At 50.0% G+C, this 20,245-nt stretch overlaps 1 protein-coding gene across 1 annotated transcript; it reads right to left on the bottom strand.

Annotated features, from left to right (window-relative positions):
- Positions 1-3,555: 3,555 nt before the first annotated feature.
- Positions 3,556-18,698, bottom strand: SSPN (sarcospan). The gene is made up of 3 exons (XM_085324488.1): positions 18,340-18,698; positions 10,208-10,294; positions 3,556-5,424 (listed from the first exon to the last, which is right to left on the bottom strand). The coding sequence occupies exons 1-3, from the start codon at positions 18,613-18,615 to the stop codon at positions 5,059-5,061; spliced, it is 729 nt and encodes a 242-aa protein (XP_085180614.1). The 5' UTR covers positions 18,616-18,698; the 3' UTR covers positions 3,556-5,058.
- Between the last annotated feature and the right edge of the window lie 1,547 nt (positions 18,699-20,245).

The following is a 20,245-nucleotide window of genomic DNA, read 5'->3' as shown; positions in this document are numbered from 1 at the left end:
TCCAGGCTCTTAATACCTTAATCGGTGTCGTTTGCTGTAGCTTCAGCAAATTGAAGTCACCCCAGTGCTTGTCATTCACAGCATGTTTGACTGAAGGATATGTGTGTGTTCACATCACCTTCCGTGGCTCATTCGCCCGGCTCCGTCCCCGTCCCCGCTCGCTCCTCGGCTCCACGAGCTCCCCGCAGTCCGTCGCCTTAGGCACGGCTTCCGAGCTGCRCTCTAACGCAACGGTGCCGTCGTGGAGCGTGGAAGCGGTACGTTAACAAATGATGGATGCGCTGCTCACGTTCGCTTTAAAAATAAAAGGAAAAAAAGAATCCCCACCTCCACCAAAAAAACACGCTTAAAGTTTCTGTTGAGGGTTTCAGCTGTTTTCTTAGGCAAAAGCCTGGAAAGCGGGTACCAAAAAGAAAGGAAAAGCGCACCCCGGTCTTTGTGGATGCAATCATGGTTTATAAGATTTGGCTGCAGAGCCCATTTAGCAGAGCAGAAATGCAACCGATCAGTGATTGCAGGAGGTCGCGGGGAAGCATAAAGCAAAAAGTCGCTGGCGYCGTCACTGCACAGGCTCGACACACGCCCGCGCCGGAGGGAGCGTTCACGGGGACGCTGCAGCAGGGCGCCGCAGATGCTGCCGGCGCTCGGCCGGGAGCTCCCGTCAGGCGGCCGCGCGAGGGCTGCTTCGCCGTTGTTCCTCAGCGCCTCCCTCGAATCCCCCTAAGCCAACACCCCGTGCTAATACCGAGAAACATTTTCCAGGCGCCAGCGCGCGCCTGCGTGCGGGCGGGCGGGTGGGGTGCAAGGGGACTATGAAAATTTCGAGGGGCGGTAGGACATCCTGGCTTTCTAAATATAGCGGGCGCGAACCGCGGCTTCTCTTGCACGCGAGTGGTGCGCTTAAAAGTCCCGAAGAAACCAGCGCCCTGCTCGGTACTAAAAAAAAAAAAAAAAAAAAAAAAAAAAAGGCAAACCCCCCCCAAACCCCGGTGAGCTGACGGCAGTCTGCAGCGCTCTTGGGCGGCTCTGTTTATCAGGCAAGGCTCCAAGCGGTGCCCACGCGGAGCTGGCGAGGCACAGATGACGATCACGTGAAGGCCCGGCCCGAGCGCGCGGGCGGCTGCCGGCCCCCGGCGCCGCACTTCCCCTTCTGCCGGAGCCCGCTTTCGCTTACGGGCCGGCAGAGGGGGAAGAGACCCCTCTTGCAAGGCCGGGCGCTTTTAGGGCTTGCGGGGAGCAGTTGTCACCTTGGCTCCTGGTCGGGTCTAGGAGGTGACATTTGGGCTCCGTGTGATGCTCCGGGTCTCAGTTCCCTTTTCGTTGCCGTTATTTGTAACCCTCCTATTTGCATAGCACAACATCAAAATGCCTCAAAGTCAGAGGAAAGTGGTAGTTGCTTCTTCTCCTTTTGAAAAAAAAAGAAAAAGAAAAAGCAAAAACACAGTTATCCATGCAACACTGTCGGTCTTCTCACACGGTCCATGGGGATCCAGCTGGGTGACTGGGGAGRGCTGCAGCCCTGGCGCTAGCAAAGTTTTCCAGAACTGAGCTTAACTGAGTCTAATGATCTTTCAGCCATGCAATAAAATCCAAGAGAGAGCTGTATCCCAGCAAGAGACCCCATTAGAGGGTCCGGCACAGCCTAGAGGAAGGATCTCCTCTCAGTTCAGTTCTCTAGGGCTTGAGTTCTCATTTACACAAAGAGCCCTTTTAGCTGTGTAAAATGGCCACAAAGTAGGTGTAAAAATGATTGATGCCACCTTTACAACCCTTTTACACTGCGAAAACAGTGTGGAGTGGCCAGAGTGCAAATGAGAATTACACCTGGGTTTTGAGAGTAGTTTACGCAGAGACCTTCATAATTTCTGTATGTCCCAAGTGGTTTAATCCTACCCCGTTTTGTGGAAATTATCCAGAGAATAAAGATCCAGGACTAAAAAATATATATATATATATATTTTCTTCAACATCTTCCTACTTTCTAGACTTTAAGTGCTAACCTTTTGCGATGAGTGATTCATGTGAATTTTGACACCGAGAAAAGACTGGTGCTATCTGAATATGCCGCGGTAGGTGAAACTTCTTTAATTAAAGCTTTCCGAAATTCTTGATCCGAGCAAAATATGTGCTGTTAAACCGTACYCAGGAGAAAACTGATTCCAAAAGCTACTGTATTGGTTTCCTGTTTCCCCTGCTCTGTTTTGATTTTACGCTCTTGAGATATCTGGAGAGGAAATACAGAAGTGATTCTTTGCTAGATCAAAATGACCCGTATTTACTCTTTAAGCGTTAAAATGTCAGTAGCATATAYGGCGACTATTGCTTTCTTCCAGAGCAAAGGGTTAAGCTGCAGGGCACTGACTAGGTCCCAAACTCAGTGGCCGTGTTTGAAAGCAGAGGGYGCGCGGCATGGGTGAGGGCGTACGGGATCCCAGGGCCTGACCAGCTGCGGGAGACGGGGATGAAAACATGCGGGTGAGACCGAGGTCAGAGGATTAGGGAGACAAAAGTCCAGCCCTGGTGGAAACGCAGCTCAGCCGGGCAGAGCAGCAGCACCCGCTGCCTGCAGCCGGCGGGCAGCGCAGGACCTGCTAGCAGAAGGCTTGAGGCTCGGCCTGGTTTCGTGCTGGGCAGCCCTCCTTATTTTAAACCTGCCCTTTTTAAAGTCACTCGCTTCCTAAAGCTGAAATAGAAATGTGGGGCAGAGGGGTCTGCTTCCGTCCTTCGCCACCGCTCTGCGGGGTCCCGGCCTTCCTCCAGCGCTGGTGCGAGGCAGACCGGCTTCGTTAGGGAGCGACCCCCAAAGTGCATTTTGGTGGTACCCGCCCCCCAGTGAAACCAAGGGCAGGGGTAAAGCCCAGCTTGAAACGCAGACCCTCTGCAGACTACAACAGGGAATTTGGGAATCTCTGCCACTCTGCTGGCAGAGCCTTCCTCTTGCTTCCCTGGATGGCACAGCGGCACTCCTATGCATACGTCACATACGGGAAGCTACTCTGTCCACAAATCCACGAGGAATGCTTCCAGAACAGGAGATGGGCTGGGGTCCAGCATCACACTGATGGCCACGGAGCCCTTGGCAAAGCTGATGGCTGAATCCCGCTGCGCTCAGTCTCCTGCACAGGTCACCAACAACTCAGCTTGAGCTGAGGATCGCTATGGGTGAGGTTGAGAACTTCGTACGGGCAGCGTCACGTGGACAAGCAAATGGCCAGACTTGCCAATGTGGTCCCTGCAGCCACAGTTACTACTGCCTGTTATTTTGAGGCGCAATTTGGAAGATGGTCTCAAAAATCTGCATTTTCAAAAAGGTCCCAGCTTAGAAGCCTGGCAGAGAGCACCTTGGTGAGTGAAGCTACATCTACTCTAGATGCAGTGACAAAAACATGAACAAATATATGTAGCAGTACTTGAGGTGGACTGGGAAGACATGTGCACCCAGGATGGAAGATACATCTCAGTTAGGATTAGAGATATTTACACAACTAGCTTTCTACCAGAGGAGCTTTTTGACTCACCAGTGGCTATTTTTGCTACAGAAACAGAAAGTCTGTGTTTGTTTGAAGCATTATCGAAAATTTATTCTCTTCCTCCTTGCTAATGCACAAGCTTTCTGGTGTGCGGTCACTGTCCAATGCCACCTCGGACATACCCTCACCCTGGTGGAGGTCGGCAGCCCCCACTTGTCGCAGGGCTTGTGCATCCTTGGCCTTGCCTTTGCGGAGATGTTGGGAGGCAGCTCAGCATGCATCAGGTCTGGGATTGCTCTTGCATCTAGGTAGCTTGTGCTGTGCAAGTGGGACTGACTGTTCAAGGGACAAATCAAGCTATTTGTCTCAGTRTAAGGCTAATAACACATAAAGCACTTTTAGAGCCACACGTTTGGAGTGAAAAAGCACTGTTTGGATGCAGTTTGTTATTCTGTGCTGCTTATTAAAAAAAAATCATTCTCTTGCCCTTGTTATTATAATGATGTCTTTAGGAGACTGGCAGTCTCTTCTTGCTTCCCTCCCTCCACCTCATTTAAAAAAAACACTTATTGTTGCGGGGATATATCTTTCATGGCTGTTGGCCCAAATCCACTGCTGGTGTGTGAGGTTGATTGTCTTCAGAGGAGTTACACCAAAAATGCCTTYGGCCTTTTGTGCTTTGGGTATAATTGGTGGAACTGGCTAGACGCCGGGTTTGGGAGCCTGCAATTATAACAGTGTCAACACTRTTTTCAATGTGACTAGTGATTTAGGGGCCTCCGTTTTAGGAGCTCAGCTCGAGGTTTCTTACACTGATCTTTTCTCACAAAGTGCTGAGCATTTRTTCTTCAGAAGTCAGGCCCCTGTAAGGGGGTCTCCAGTGGGGCCCAWCGAATCACCACTAGTCAACTTGCTAATTGATTGTTAATTAGTAATTGGATTAGGTAACCTACATCATTAGTCACTGTCAGAAATCTTATCTATATAGCTTATATTTTATATTGCAGTCMTAAATTGATTCACTTTTGCTGCTGGTCTGCATTTGAAGAGGTCTTGACCTCCCTCAGTACATATCCATGTATCTACATGCTAAATTTCCACCAGGTTAGTGTGGATTATACCCAGAGGATCCAAAAGACAGTATATTCCCAAAGCGTGATTGGCATAATTATAATTAAACAGTTTGGACCAGATCTTCAGCTGGTAGGAATCAGTATAGCTTCTCTGAGGACAAGGAACAGTTTCCCACCAGCAAAGGAAGTGGTCCTTATATCTTAATGGCTATGGTCCTGCAGATAAGTTTCCAATGACTTTTAAGCTCTCAGTTTGTGTATGTCTGTTAAAGATGTTCTTTTGTGAGTATTTGTGCAGCTGCATCTTTAGGATTTTTTTGTGASCTCTAGATAGTCTCACAAGGGGCCTTTTGCAATAGCAGCCACATGCATTGCTCTTAAAATGACCAAAAGAATATATTCCTTAAAAATGTGTGAATGTTTTTCCTTGTYAGAAATCTTATAAATGCTTATCCACTTGTGGTGTCTATGGTGGCAGTTTGCTGACACTTTTCATTCCCTCCCTGGCCCCAACCCTACACTTTCTGCTGCTGGCCTTCGGCAACCGTTAACGGGTAGAAACGAACGCCCACATAAAAAACCTGGTATCTGTGCTTCCACATGACAAAGCATGCCAGCAGACACACGATGGCTGCGATCAGGTTGAGAGCCATCTGCAGAAGTAAGTACAGGTTGAGCGTGCTGGTGACACTGCTGCAGTCCACCACGTCCTGGTAAACGAAGGTCCTGCTCATTGGGTCCTCCGTGTCCACTTTGCACTGGCAAGACTCGAGGACGGTGTCGCAGGTAAACTGTGTCATCTGCAAATAATGATGTGCAGCAAAAGCCACTGCCAAAACACAGACAACCAGACCCAGGGCGCTCAGCAGAAAATACATGAGCTGAAAGAAAGAAAAAAAAGGAAAAACAAAAAAGAAAAAACACTCTTTTCCAACTACACAGAGAAGGAGGAGTGTAGAACCAAAATGTGCACATGTATTTTACAGGGAATCTGTGCATTAAATGCATTATCTGCACATAACAAACTGCAAAATTGCAAGCTGGCTGCAAGCCAAAGTCACGGGTTCAATCCCCATATGGGCCACTTGTTTGAGGGTTAGACTAGATGATCTCCAGAGGTCCCTTCCAACCTTACCTATTCTATGATTCTATGAAGTCCCCAGTRATGCAAAGTTCAGCAGGTTACAGCCATCCCAGGAGTTGGTATATCTGCCCTGCATGTCCGATAGGAGCACTGTCTTGGAATTTTAAGGCCTGGTATGAACGTCAGGAAATCTCTGCCTCTACAACACCAGGAGGCTCCTGGCAGGAGCAGGTTCCTCCAGTGTCGGACCTGCACTGGCTAGTGTTGCAATCACCGGCTGAGATAAACCGCTGTGGTTGTCTGGAAGGAAAGCTAAGCAGACTTAGACTTGGCTTAGCATATTAATTATCCCAGGCTGTGCTGAGAAGTAGGTGTTTCCACAGCTTTGCTCATGGGCAGCTCCCAGCTCTTGGGTTGCATGCTCCTGCAAGTCACATTCGTACTTGCAAACCAGGCAGTTTGGTGTCTAATCCTCGGCCTGCAGCCTGGTGAGAGCCGTCGGCCTGCACGCTCCCTAGGTTCCCCTGTGAAACAAGGACACATGGGCCAGGCTGAACTCGCTTCCCAAACCCGGTCTCTAGATGTGAAGGAGAAATTTTTCAAATGAAATGGCTGCAAGCTCCTGCCGTATCCCCGTGCTGCCCCTGGGATGCCAGAGGGACCCACCTGTAACCTCCCTATCCCTTAAACCAGCTGCAGCTTTATGACAAGGGTGGTGTTCATTGAGTGCCGCTGTGTGGAGTCCACCTCCACGGACACGTGGGACCCCGCGGTGAGCCAGAGCCTGTGTTGCCTCAGGTGGCTCTAGAGGTCTCTGGATGCTGCAGCCCATGGACTTCCCTTCCCTTCAATAGCTGGAGCTGGCAACCGCTGCGCTGCGTGCACAATAGGTGCGAATGCATATTAAAGTCAAACTCTGTGCTTAGCCAAAATATMATTTTTGGTTCTGTTCAGTACTGTAGAAACTTTTATTTTGCTGGGTGTCTTATCTGTCAGACACATGGCATGCCTGGGAATCTGTTGTTTTAAACAGCAGCCTTTTCTCCCCCCTTTCTTTCTCTCTCTCTTTTATTAACCTCAATACCACACGTAAACTAGCAATATAAAAGCATTTTTATGACCTTGAAATGCCAAGTGTGTATRTCTTGATAAAATTCACTGTCTTGGTGTATTTGTCCACTATCTACAATGTGAATCAATCTTCCCATTCAGTTGTCAGCTTGAGAAAAAAAAATAAGTAGGTTTGAAGCACTATATACATTTTCTCCCCCAAATAACTGAATTCTTGCAGCAAGATCTTCATTTCCAAGTCTTGGCTACTGTTAAATTTAATGACTTCTCCTGCAGCCTTAAACCATGGGCAGCTTCAAGATGAGGGTGGCTTTTATTAAATGCAATTACCTTACCCCCTGCAGCTTTTGTGGGGAAGGTCCATGGAATTAGAAAAGGAGGACACCTGCTAGTATAAAGTATGCAGAAAAGAGAGAGCTGCTAATTAATGTAACCCTCTAAAGAAAGATGTGGCAATTCGTAGCACTATGGTAGTATTTTAAAAGATAGCACAAACATGTTTTATGGGAAAAACGGGCAAACACTGGTGAATGTTTCTCTTCCCTGAGGGTCAAATGTTGCTCTGTGATGCTGACACAGGCACCATCCAGGTGTCCCCGGTGGAGTGGGTGGAAGTCCCCTTGATTCAGAGCAGTAGCTGAGATATTAAGCTGAGACTCCACGGTGCGTCTGCTTTTTCATAGCAGGTATTTTGTTTAGCCTCCAACTTTTACCTAATGTATGTATCAAACAGCATGAAAGGAACAGCCTGAACTACACTTCAGGTACAGCAGCAAGCTGTTGGGTACCTATGAGGTAGCAAAGGGCTTTGAGATGCACAGAGTACATGGGCAGCTCTTGCAGCACTCAGCAGGGAGACATGGGAGAACACAGGACAATTTCCAAAGAGCTTATTATCCTCCCCAGATGTTTGCAGAAGACTTATTTTGTGAGTAGCTGAAAATTTCCAAATATCAAAGGTGAGACAAATGCAAATACTGCCTGGGAAGGAGCACGAGACAGCGAGCACTGAGGTCCCATCAGCAGAGAAATCACATGCCAGACCTAGAGGCAACTTCAGCGTGGCAAATACAGCTGTGTGGTGAGCTCTGCCTGGGAACTAAAGTTTGTCACTACAGAAATGGGTTTTAACAGCTTCAGAGAGATAGGCACTGTGACTGCTGCTTAAATGGAGGGAGAAAAAGGAAGCGGGAAGAAGCAAGATATAATAAGGTCAGAGAACAGCAGCTCATCCCTCTTTGGGTTCCTTGAAACAGGAAAAAATGTTTTAGYGGCATTTGCTGGCAATAGTTTTACTGCATGCCAGAATGAAAGAAATTCATCTAAGATGGACCAGGTTCTTCAGGGAAAAGGCTCACCCTAATTATTAGCAATGGCATCGGTGGAGTTCACAGAGATGCACGCGGGGATCTTTCCCACAGGTCGTGGTGGCCCAGGCTGCGAGCAGGTGATACCATAGCTGGGACCATGGGATGGGACGGGCAGGCAACTGGGGGCTACACAGTAGCCTAGGAGATGCTATGATCAGGGCAGGGTGGTGTGTTAAAGATCAACAGGTAGGCCAGGAAGTGCACAGAAGAATTTAAGATATTTCTATGTATTTTTTTGTTGTTTTGTTTTGTTTTTTTGATGAGGGAGAGACTCTGCCCTTTATAATGTGATCGGGGCCCAGGAGGGGAACCGCTGTTGCTACTTCAGTTGGAAGAGGTGTGTGCACGAGATTGCTGAACCTGTAAAACCCCACAGGCTGAGGCTCAGCTGAAGAGAAGAAGCGAGGAGCTCCTGGGACTGGGACTTGGCCTCTTCCTTGTCTCCTACCTCCTGCCCAGGACATGGGAACGCTTTGTTTTCCCTGGGGTAAGGGGCAGAACTCCTCAGGAATGGTTCCCGTGCTTTCTCCACTGTTGTGAGCAAGCCAAGCGTACAGCCTGTTTGGGGGAGTGGTAAAGCACATTTTGGGGAAAGCCCTGGTTGCAAGAGCGTGAGCTTTTCCCGTGGTTTCTCCCCATCCCAGGGGCTGTAGCATCCTGTTGGGAGGGGATGGGAGGTGCTACTTTTTCTCAGTGCCTGAAAACCACTCGCGTAGAGCAGCAAAGTGGAAATTGCCTCTCTTTTTTTTGGAATAGGCAGGAGGCAGTGGTGCGGGGGTCTCCCTGCCTGCGGGAAGTGCCCTCAGCCAGCAGCCATTGGTCCGCAGGGCAGCAAGAGGGGAGGCACTGCGGGTCAGTGACTCCAGATGGGCGCATGGGCTGGGAGAGGTGAAGAGCATGGGACTGACCTGTTTCTGTGGCATGCATGCAAAATGAAAACACTGGGATGGAGCATTTTTTTGGGGGAGGGAGGGGAGGATTTGTGTGGTGGGAATAGCCCATGGGCTGGTCACTGAGCCAGAAGCCTTTGAGATAGCCTTGAGCTCCACTGTCGACACACCACGAGGAGCAAAGCACTTTGCATCGTGAGCCCTTCTAAAATACTTAATTTTCTGGTGGGAGACATGGCCCAGCTGCCTGGCTTTGAGGACCGGCGCCAATGCTATGGGTGATGTTGCTGGGCTGCCCCAAACAGCGTGCCACTGCCATCACAAGAGATGCCCCCTTCCTGCTTGAGTGCCGAGCTCCACTTGCTGCTGCAGGGCATGCAATAAAAAGCCTGACGTGGCAGCTGCCACCCGGCCTAGCAGCTCCCTGGGCTGCCGTAACGCTTACTTGGGACGGACCAAGAGGCGAAACGAAATCAAAATGTGGAAACTGTTGCTCTCTGGCTCCCTTTCTACAGGGAGGAGCTTCATGGAGGCACAAAAGACGCTGTGGGGYCTGATTTCTAAAAGGGGGTGAATGCCAGCTTTGAAACTCTGTTCCTTGCGTTTGATTTCACTCTACCTTTTCCAGTTATTTTGGGTTGCATGTGTTGGTATTTTTCCTGGCTATTATAGATCTGCCAAATATCAAGAGCCCTCAAAATAATAATAAGGGGAAACAACCCAGATAAATGGTGTTAAAAACATCCCCTGCTGGAACAAGCCTTCGGGGCATATCTCTTCTAGTTGCCCATCAGTGCCCATGCAGTGCAGTTTAGGGATGACGGTGAGACATGGTGCAGGTCCTCTCCCTCTACGCCTGCAAGGGAATTTCCTCCATGGCAAAATGCCTGTCCCCGGGGCTTGCTACCACTTTTTCCAGGTTTGCTAGTGCCTGATGCAAGGCGCCGTGCTCTGAAACAAGGCCCCCAGGTTCCACTGATCTGAATATCTTTGATGATCTTAAAATATGGGGAACAAAATGCTATCTTTATCTATTTTCGAGTATTTATTATTCGAATTTCCCCTGTATATAGGGTGCCGTTTCTTCTTTATCTGACTGGAAAACACCAGAAAATCATTCTTCCATCTCCAGTGCACTCTCACTTCTTTTCATGTGGTCTTAAAAATATCTCCCAATACCAATTTTCTGATTGTATTTAATGACACAAGAGGAAAAAGAATCAAATGAAAGAAAAAAATGTCTGGGTACCTTTACTGTGAACTGCACACATGTCTTCTCATCAGGTTGGTATGAAATGCAAAGCATAACAAATCCGACTAAGGACACCACGCAGACCTGCAAGGAAGAAGATGCAAAACACGTCAAAGATGAAAAAATAGAAAAAATTCTCTTTCAAACCCAAACTCCCCTTTATGTTAGTAGCACTGCAGCTCAAGGAATATTTAAGCCAAAGCACGTGAGATAGTGCCACAGCCAGATGAGTGAGCCTCATACTTTTGGATGTGCTTGTGAGGAGGGAAGACCTCTAACCTCCTCTTTATAGACATCAAGACACAAAAAGCCAGAGGATCGGGCATAGAGAGGCTTTCTGAGTCAGACCTACAGGGCCCATCATACCCTGAGGCCACAGCCACCAGCCCCATCCCCATGTCCCTGGTTTGGGGACCAGGACGATGCGCAGCCCAGCATGAGCCTAGCGCTGGTGGCTCACCAGTAACCTCAGGACACGGTTTGGATACCACCATGCCATGTGGTCCTCAGCAGACCTCAACGCAGCCAAACTTCAATGCAACCTTTAAGAGCACAGCCCATGAAGGTCTTGTGAACTCGTTCGCTTTGGGGCTGGTTCCTAGCCGACTGGATAATTTCCATCAGAAAACTTCCTTTTTTTTCTTTTACCTTCTAAAATCAAGGTTGAAAATAACCCGCCTGGAAATTTTGAAGGATCCYTTTAGGCTGATTTACAACATTTCTGCTGTGCCGGTCAACACTTGCCAGCAGCGTAAATCTGATCACCTCTTCCTTTAATCTCCTGCTGAGTTTCTTGGGCGGGTTTTGCTGGGCTGTGCACACRTCCTTGCCTTTTGGGATACTTAGCTGGTGGGCAGTAGGGCTCTGCCTGGTCGACCCAYGCTCGGGTGCCAGCTCCTGCTGCACCGCTTGAGCTGTGGAGGGTGGGAAGAAACAGGTGAGCCTTACGGGGGGCTATTTGGCATGGATGGAAAAGTGCATGTGGACAGTCATGGTTAAACCMATTCCTCATATGGTTTAATGAAATAAATACCCAACTTTTCTTTAYATCTGCACTGTCAGCGTGAGCTGCTAGACGGCAGCCCAGTGAAGGAAGAGTGCTTTGGAAAGTATGGCCAGTTGTGTCCCTCAAGAACCCATGTGACTAATAACATTTTTCCTCAAACAATTTTATTTCATGTCATTTTGGTAAGACAYGGATAGGAAGTACTGCCTGAGAACATTTCTAAAGAGAGCGTCAGTATTATTTACTCCTTTCTGTGTCATGTGTATTTATATTCCGGCCCTGTGACTTACAYGCGGCCTCCAATTTATTTGTTTTCTTCTTTTTATTGTTGACAGCAATAGTTGACAGGGCTGTCGGGGGAAAAACCCAACCTTTCTTGTCAAAAGTCCCTCAGTACTGCCTTCCTCCCCCCTCTGTAGTGCATCTGTGTGACTCAAACACTTTATTTCGCAGGATTAATCGCCCATGTCCTCAGTGCCTTGCACTGTGTATTAAGCTTTTAATTCAATTAGCATCGCCATAAAACTTAGATCTTAAGGACATCGTATCTTTAGAGGCAGCCAAGTGATGGACTCTGGCGGCTGCTGGAGCACAGAGCTTGCCGTGAGCCCGTTTGCCTGTACGCGCTTGGCTTCACCCAGTGCCAAGGGGGCTGCTGCTCCCGTCAGCACTGGRCCTACGTGTCTCCGGCAGCCCGGCCTCAGAGGGTCTCGCCAGGAGCGAGCCATCAGGTTTGCTCCACCGCGGCGACGCTGGTGCGCSCCGAGGGCCACCTCTGCCCGCCCCCACCGGGGTCGCTCCGGCGAGACGTCGTGGGACGGTGTCTGCTCGTGCGCGGCGGCACTGTCTGAAGTTCCCCTGGGGTTTAAGAAGTAACACGTTTGGAGAGGCACGTTTCATCGGCATTTATGAAAGGTTGCACGGGGCGGGGATGCCGGCGAGGCTTGGGCAGGGTATTTCAGAAGGCTTTACTATGGCTTTCGTAACCACAGCCCCAACGCTTTTCTTAAGCCGCAGATGTGAAGAAGAGAGCACCAAATGTATTTCTGTGAGTGACGGTAAAAAGCAAYGCTGCTGAGGACTATGACCCATATACGTTTTACATTTCTGTTCTTTAAAGGTAAATTCCCTCGCTGGAGTGAACTGAAGTGTGGAACATTTATACAGAAAACAGCTTGTGTGTTTCTATTTTATACATTATTAATAGATAGCTTTTGATTTATGCCTGTGAAGTGTAATAGAATAACTATAAAATTCCTTTGGTAAATATTCGTTAGGCCCCCCTAAGTGACTAAGACAGCTGCATTACAGCAGATGACTATAGAAGTGACTAGCAGAGATGCATTATACCGCGTTATGGATGCGGCCGATGCTGCCTGTTAAGTAGCATCCGGCCCTGCTGCATGCCGGTGGCTCGATAGTCTCTGCGATAGCCCAGCGTGAGACGCRCGCTTCCTATGCCTTATTGACTAAGCAGACAACACAAAATGCAAGTGAGCTGCCTTAGCGCTCCGTTGCCATCAATCAATGCGTATTTGCTGTACAAATAAAATAATAGATTCGGTAAGAGCTGCCGACGAGCGGTTAATTAGATCGGCTCTTACAGCCCTTATCTGCACACCTAGAAACACACTTTCACGCTGGCTACATTTCAATTCAAGTTTGCTTCGAAATTCTGTTTCAAAATTGTCCAGACAGACTAACACACCCTTTGCTGAATAGGTGGTGACATGAAAGGTTATCCAAGGAAAGAATTTAAATTTAGAAAAGTCCTGTCTAGAAAAAGACCTGAATGTGATCCAGATGTATTTAGGAAGGGTACAGATTCAGTTTTGCTTACTGCRTGCGCTGTGAAATCCACCAGTTTCCAAGCTGGTGAGACCAGCCGTTTAACTAGAATTGGYCGAAAAATTAAAAGTTTATATTCTTGAGAAGTCTCAACACTGTATCTTTTTGGTGGGAAGCAGCAGACGTTCCTTACTTCCATTAGCTGGAACATCCGAGGTCTAGAGAGTGACTCCAGAATTAAGTTTGTGTTAAACCACAGCCAAAACARGAGTTGGTATTTTCTGCGTTCCCCCCAATCCCATGTAGCACTAGCTCCTGCTGTTATGAAAACGAAATTGCATTTCCTATGGATTTTGCCAGGAATGGCACCCAATCCCAAGTGTTTAGGATGAGACCTTCCAGTAGATTTGGCCGGGAGGGTCCTTGCACTGGCAGAGCGCAGTGCCTGCACCATGAGGACTTTGGTGAACGGACTCGCTCTGCGCGCACACTTTGCCATCTCGGTTGCAAGGAAGACGGGTCTCAAGCCAGGTCGCCGACACCAGGAATCCCCGGGCTGAACTGCGGCGCCAATCTCCACCCTGGCACTAGCCAGTTGCTCCCACCCATTAAGTTTAACTCCACTTCTGGAAATAGCTCACCCTCTCCAGAAGGAAAAAAGCAGCAGTGACAACTCAGTGCCATCCCGGAGCAGAGCCCGGCCTGTAGGTAAAGCTCATCGCAGCTGAGCGGGGAGGCTGGAGGTAGGTGACCCGTGCGCCCCGGCTGCAGCTCGCTGCGGCTCCCTCGTGCCTGGCCATGCACAAGGTGTGCAAGACATATGGGGAACCCACGYGGTCGTGATGAACACGGTTATGTAATATACGGAATTGGGGGAATCACGAACATGGAGGGCACAAATTTCCGCTGTGGTTTGCATTATTAGCTTTGCACACTGACATACTAATGTGGTTTGCTTTATTTCGACAGCTTTCAAAACCACAGATTGCTCTAATCTGTCGCTATCTCTCCCTTGCACATTTGTCAGATTGTTTTGTTGTTGTTGCTACTATTTTAGCCCAATATAGGCTATCAAATGTCTTCGCCACCGCCTTTTGGTGTCTCTCTCCAGCAAAATAATGCTTCCTCTCAGGATGTCCTGGGCATCTTAGCAGCCTCAAGGACCAAGTCTTCCAATGCAGGAGAGCTGAAAGCCTCCACAAAGAGATTAGGGAAGGAGGGAAAATCTGATTCAAAGGAGCATTTTGGGCCTACACCACACCACAAGACAACTGCTGCAAGCACTCATGCACAGGTGTAACACAACTCATCCACTTTTTACCTATAGGCTGTAGGTTAGCAAGAACCTCCTACAAGACCTTTTGCAGGTCAAAAAGCAAACACAAGGGAAGATAATACTTCTCAAATGCATTCAACATACTGCCACGCAGCACTGCTGAGACCAAGAGTGCAACAGGCAGCCTGTTCCTGTTTAAATACGAAGGTAAACTCTCAGGCTTCAGGACAAAAAACAACTCTTAACACAATTAGGAAAATATTTCCCCGAAGGGCAAGTTATTTTATAGTTGCTCACTTCAGGTCACTATGGATCTCTGTTTGAGGGACAAGGATAAAGAAATGATCTCTGCAAGGTGTCTCTGAAGTCTCCGGTTTATCGTCAGATGAGATGCATGGCTTGATGGATTACTGGCCTTATCAGATATGGCAATGACTTAGCTCCCATCCTCGTATCCAGAGAAACCATGCTGTCTACAGTGTTTAGCAATCCTGGGAGATTCAGACATTGATGCAAGGAAGAAAAACGTTCCCGTTGGCTCTGCCGTTACGAAACAGGATCACCTCTGATGCCAGACAGCTGTATGCAGCATTACAGGCAGCGACACTGATGTTCGTTCATTTTATGAGATTTGAGGAAATTGTAACAAAAGCAGGTGCTACTGGCTGCTTTTACCACTAGCTTTCATCAGCCTCAGGCAAGACCCAGTCTCACTAACACAGGTAAAAGAAGTCAAACTSTTACAAAACAATATTAGTCCTTAATTGTATTCCCTCTCCTAGATTTCTCGTTAGACTGAAGGACACTCTATTTGTATATAAATTACTCCTAGAAATAATAGCTGCAATAATAACGTTGTTCCCAGGTAATATGCAATACGAAAAGCGTAGCATGGCTAAGGTGGCTGTGAGGCTGAGGCTTGCAGTACAAAAGGGGTCCCAGACCATGAAGCTATGGAAAGCCGTCCAAAAGGCTATCTCGGGTGCAGAAACCTGTCCAGACAACCTTCCCCCCAAGTCTTACCTAGACCTCTTCACGCAGGCATAACCTAGTCAGGAGCCCTGATTACCTCCCTCCTTCCCGCCGAGGCTGTGCGTGCTAAAGCACGGAGGTGTCCCATATTAGATCTGCACGTGAATAGTTATCACACAGACTTTCGGAGCAGAGCTACCTGCTCACTTTGAAAGGTGAAATTTCAACATTTTTTTTTCTCATCAAAGTTTTCCGTTCTACACATGATCAAAAAAAGCCCGAAGCCRATGAAGGATGCATTTCAGTTAGACATCGAAGTAGAGTTACTCTTAGAGAATGCTGAGATTTAACAGCAGCGAGCTCTGCCGAACGCAGCCCTGGTGCTCCAGCCCGACCTGGCTATAAACAAGCACAGGAAACRCCACAGGAGCATATTCCACAAACGCACCTCGGTGAAAACCACCCAGAGCTTCCTGTAGCTTGRAGACAGTACAATTACACACCTAAACTTGGAGGCTCTTCTTTAAGGCAGCAGTGTCCCCCCCTGCTCCAAAACCTTTTGATGTTTGCCCATGGCTGACTGAAGCTAGCTTGTATAAAAAATGGATTCCTGCACAACTCTAATTTCCATTAGCCGCTTTGATGGTGCCAGTTCTTAACCATCACCTTTTATTAAAAATTGAGATGGCTTTCCCTAATAACAGGCGCAAGCCAGGACCCCGGCGAGGTGGTGCGGGAGGCGAAGCTTACCTGAAAGCCACCTCCACAATTGCTGCAGGAAGAGATGTCAAAAGCTGCAGAAAAAAACCCAGCAAGGGGCCAGGGCTAACAAGACAGCATCTCTTTGCTTCCAGCCCTTAAAAGAGAGCACATTTCAGAGGCTTCAGAATAGCCAGGCGGCCCCCATATATATTAATACGGAGGGGGCGTCGCAGGCTAACATGTGCCAGCTGATCACCAAGATGCATTCAATACCGATTTCTAATCGATGCCACTTTATAACACAGCCTGGAATGGCAATTCACCCCCTCAGCATCCCTCCACGCCGGGGAGCCCCCGAGCGCTGCCCTTCACGCCGGGCCCACCTTGCCCTCGCCTGGAGGCCGTGCTCCACCGCGTCTGCTTAGCTCCGGGGGCTCCGCCGCTTTCCCCGCCGCCTGGACGCAGCTGGACAAAGCGTGAGGAGCGAATCCCCTCCGCGGCACTTCTCCCAGCGTGTGCCACTAATRTTTTCTAGGCAGCTTGACTTTTTTTTTCCTTGGTAGTTTTTGAGACAAAGTACACAATAAAATCAATGGCAGATCAATCCATGCTTGTTGCCCTGACCCACTTGGATACTACTAAAAAAGGTTTCTAAACTATCCAAATTTTTATATATTGTACGATAGATACTATATGATGATATAATATAACGTAATACATCTAATAMAAAATATGCAAGATGCGACATATATATAGTGCAATGGATATAGATTTTTTTAAAAATATATATAAAAATTTGGATTTTTTAAAAAACATATATATGTATATCTTAAAAATGTATATAAAACAGCTTCCACAATACACACACCTACGTGACCATTCGCGATGACTATTTTTGTCACCTCCTTAACAAGCTGAGCCTGCAAAAAGGGAAAGGGGCCAGAAGAGCTCAGGCTGGCCTGTGAAACCTCTGAGAGTCTCTGCTGCTTTCGCTCGGGGGAGAAACCACGTGCGAGCAGCTCCTCGAGGGGAAACGCGSCGTCCCGCCCTCCGGGCGGCAAAAGCGCGCGGGCTGACGAAAGGGAGCCGCGAGGACGCCCGCGGCCGTTCGCACGCGGGGCCTCTCGCACCGCTTTGCGGCCGAGGCGCTCGAAGCGGCGCGTGGCCGACAGCCGCCGGCAGCCCCGCGGCGCGGGGACGGCGAAGGCGGCTTCGTGCCGTGAGCTCGCCCGGCCCCCGGCTGCAGAACAAGGCGGTGGCAACACGCAAAAATAAAAACAAAATCCCAACACCAACCCCTCCTCCCCGTCCGTGGCTTTTGGGGGACCGGGCCGTGCCGGGAGCAGCAGCCAGGCTGCGCCGCCGGGCGCTCGGACGGGTGCAGCGAGCCGGGCACTGCAGAGCGAGTAAGTTATTGAAGCTGGAGCAGAAGTGGCAAATCACTTAGGCTCCTTGGTTTCTGTCCAAAAAAAAAAGGAAAACACCCCTTTCCTTTGGTTTCTGACTAATGCCCTACRGCTTTCAGGCAAAATTCGTCCGAAAGGAGAGGGTTCGCAGCCGGGTTTCACAGGGCTCTGCCACGGGAGCTGCATCGATACAACACGTGGGACAATTTTCCTTCGTTTTTCCACCCTTAGCAGCCGAGGGGGTCGAATCCACCCCGGTGCAATCCCAGCGGGGCTCCGCCGAGGTGCTCGGCTGATCCCCGGGGGGCGATACGGAATCGCTTTTACCCGCTGGGCTACGGTCGCTGTCTAGCGCACCGCGAAACCCCGCAGCCCTGCGCCCGAGYGGGTAGCTCATCCCCGGGAGCCCCCAGCGCCTCACCGCGCGCTGAGCACGGCAGCCTGCGCTTTCTCTGCCGCCTTTTGGGGGGGCAAAATAAAACAAGACAAATGGCACGTCGAACCGCCTCTCTGGCACAGCCGAGGCGGGTAATCGCCCATCCGTCTCGCGGACGGCGGCCAAGCGGGGCCGGAGAAGAGCCCGCGGGAGAAAGTTAGCAGCCAAGGGGTTAAACTGCAGCATGGGTGTTTGGGTTTGTTTGTTTTYTAAACCTCCCCCCGCCCCATGCAGGGAAGTGGGCATTTCTTGCAAAAATAAATAAGTAAGTAAGTAAGTAAGTAAATGAAAGGCTGAGGGTTACGCGCTCCGTAAGCCCGGTTATCCCGGCCCGGCGGGGAAGGGGGAGCGGGGCGGCCCCCCGACGTCTCGCTGCAGGCCCGCGCGGGGCATCGCCGGGGTGGCCGCCGCCGGCCCCGCTCGAAGGGCGCAGCGCATGCAGGCGGTTAGTCCCCGGCGGGCGAAGGCGCTTTGCAGAGCGAAAGCTTTTTTTTTTTTTTTTTTTGCTTTTTTCTCTCTCTCTCTCTCTCGGGGGGCGCTTACGCTGATCCCAGCCCAGTGCGGCGTGTCTCTGGCTGGCAGGGAAGAGCTGACGCCCGCTGCCAGGAAGCCCAGCGCCGCCACGGCGCTGCCCAGCGCCAGCTGCAGCAGCGCCGGCAGCAGCGGGAAGCGGCAGCCGCAACAAGTGGGGGGCGCCTCCTCGGCGCCCGCTTTGGGGTCCCCCTCGCCTGCCGCCGCCGAGCCGCTGCCTCGTTCCCCCGCGGGCGCCTGCTTGCTGCGGGAGGTGCCGGCCGGGAGTTTCTTCTCCTTTTTTCCCATGCTGGACGTCTCGGGTTTTTCACGTGTGGGTGTTCAAGCCGAGGGGGGGAGTTGTTGGTTTTGGGGGGGAGGTTTCTTTGCACAGCTCCCCCGTCCTCCCCACCCCGAAGCTCCGCTTTGTGCTGGCTGGGTTGTTCCTGGTATTTGAATCAAGGAGGCTGAACAAATATGGAAAACATTTGGAGCAGATTGTCCGGAGCGTCTAAATGCCACATATAGCTCGGGGAAGAGGGGGGCGCCAGGGGGGTAGCGCACTGCCAACCGGCCGGCGCCCAGGCTGCCCGTGGGGTGTGCGAGCGCGTGTGCGCCTACGTGGGGGAGAGCATGCACGTGTGTGTTTGTATGTGCGCACACCTACCTGGGTGTGAGCGTGCATGTGTGCGCATGTGTGCACCCGTGTGTGTGAGCATGCACAYCYGTGTGTGTGTGCACACCTACGTGTGTGTGGACATGCACACTTGTGTGTGCATCTGTGCACCCACAGGTGTGAGCATGCACATCTATATGTGCACGCCTACGTGGGTGTGAGCATGCACATGAGCGTATGTGCACATTTTTGGGGTGTGAGCATGCACATGTGTGTGAGCATGCGCATTTGTGTGTGCATTCGTGCACACTGATGTGTGTGTGAGCATGCACATGCGTGCATGCATGCATGCACACCTACGTGTGTGCGAGTTTGCACCTATGTGGGCGGAGGCATGCCCGTCAGTGTGTGTGTAGGATGTGCAAGGGCAGTAGCAGGCCGAGAGCCAGAGCTGCTGAGGCAGCAGTGCTCAGGCGCCTGTGCCTGGGCGTGCATGCAGTAAGGGGGTGCACACTSACTCATCACACCCGGCTCCTGTGTGTACTACCAGCGTGCATGCACATCCGTACGGTACCGTGCACACGATAGGCATGTTTCATACACCTGCTGATCGCGTTACCTGTGTATAGGTGCATTTTAGTGTGTTGGAGGGAACTACCTAGGTATATAAAAAGAGTGCAATTAACACAGAGAAAAATTGGAATTAATATCGTGGGATGCTGAAAGGAATCTTAACTTGCACGAAAGGCATGGCCAGGCATGTTTTAGGGCTAGGGCTCAGCAGTGAAGACTGGCACTGCTGTGCAGGTCCTGCTGCTGTGGAGGTCATCTGCTGAGCACCTGCATTTTGCTCCACTGGGAATCCTCCGATGTAGGGGGGGAGCGGGGCAGGCGGGATGGGTCATCCAAAGTTGGGGAAATCGCCAGCAAAACTGCCCCTGAGAGCTGCAAASTGCGTTGGCGGGGGAAATAACCGAAATATTAAAGTGCTCTTGCACAAGCTGAGATGGCATCAAGGAAACCTTCCCTTGGACACAGCGGCAACGCCTTCCGCGGAACTGCTCTATTTCCAGCTCTTTGCAGCGTTCAACAGTAATGAATGAAGAGTGTCTTCTGTATTAATAAATCATGATGTCACCTCGTTTCACGGGTTAAGCAATATCCTCTTCAGATGCTTATACTATCGAACGTAAGAAGGGAAACTAGAAACAAAGTGGATTCTGGGCACTTTCCATGCACGTAACTCTCGTGCTGCATGCATGGAGGGAGACCAAGACAGATTGCACAAAAAAGCAAAGTGCAAAGAAAATTTGAGCTGGGGGG

The sequence above is a fragment of the Rhea americana genome, unplaced genomic scaffold (genome assembly GCF_003343005.1).
Source record: "Rhea americana isolate MKP2758 unplaced genomic scaffold, rheAme1 scaffold_91, whole genome shotgun sequence".
NCBI classification, from domain to species: domain Eukaryota; kingdom Metazoa; phylum Chordata; class Aves; order Rheiformes; family Rheidae; genus Rhea; species Rhea americana.
Note: the sequence above shows the minus strand (reverse complement) of the source record. Positions and strands in the feature narration are given on the sequence as shown.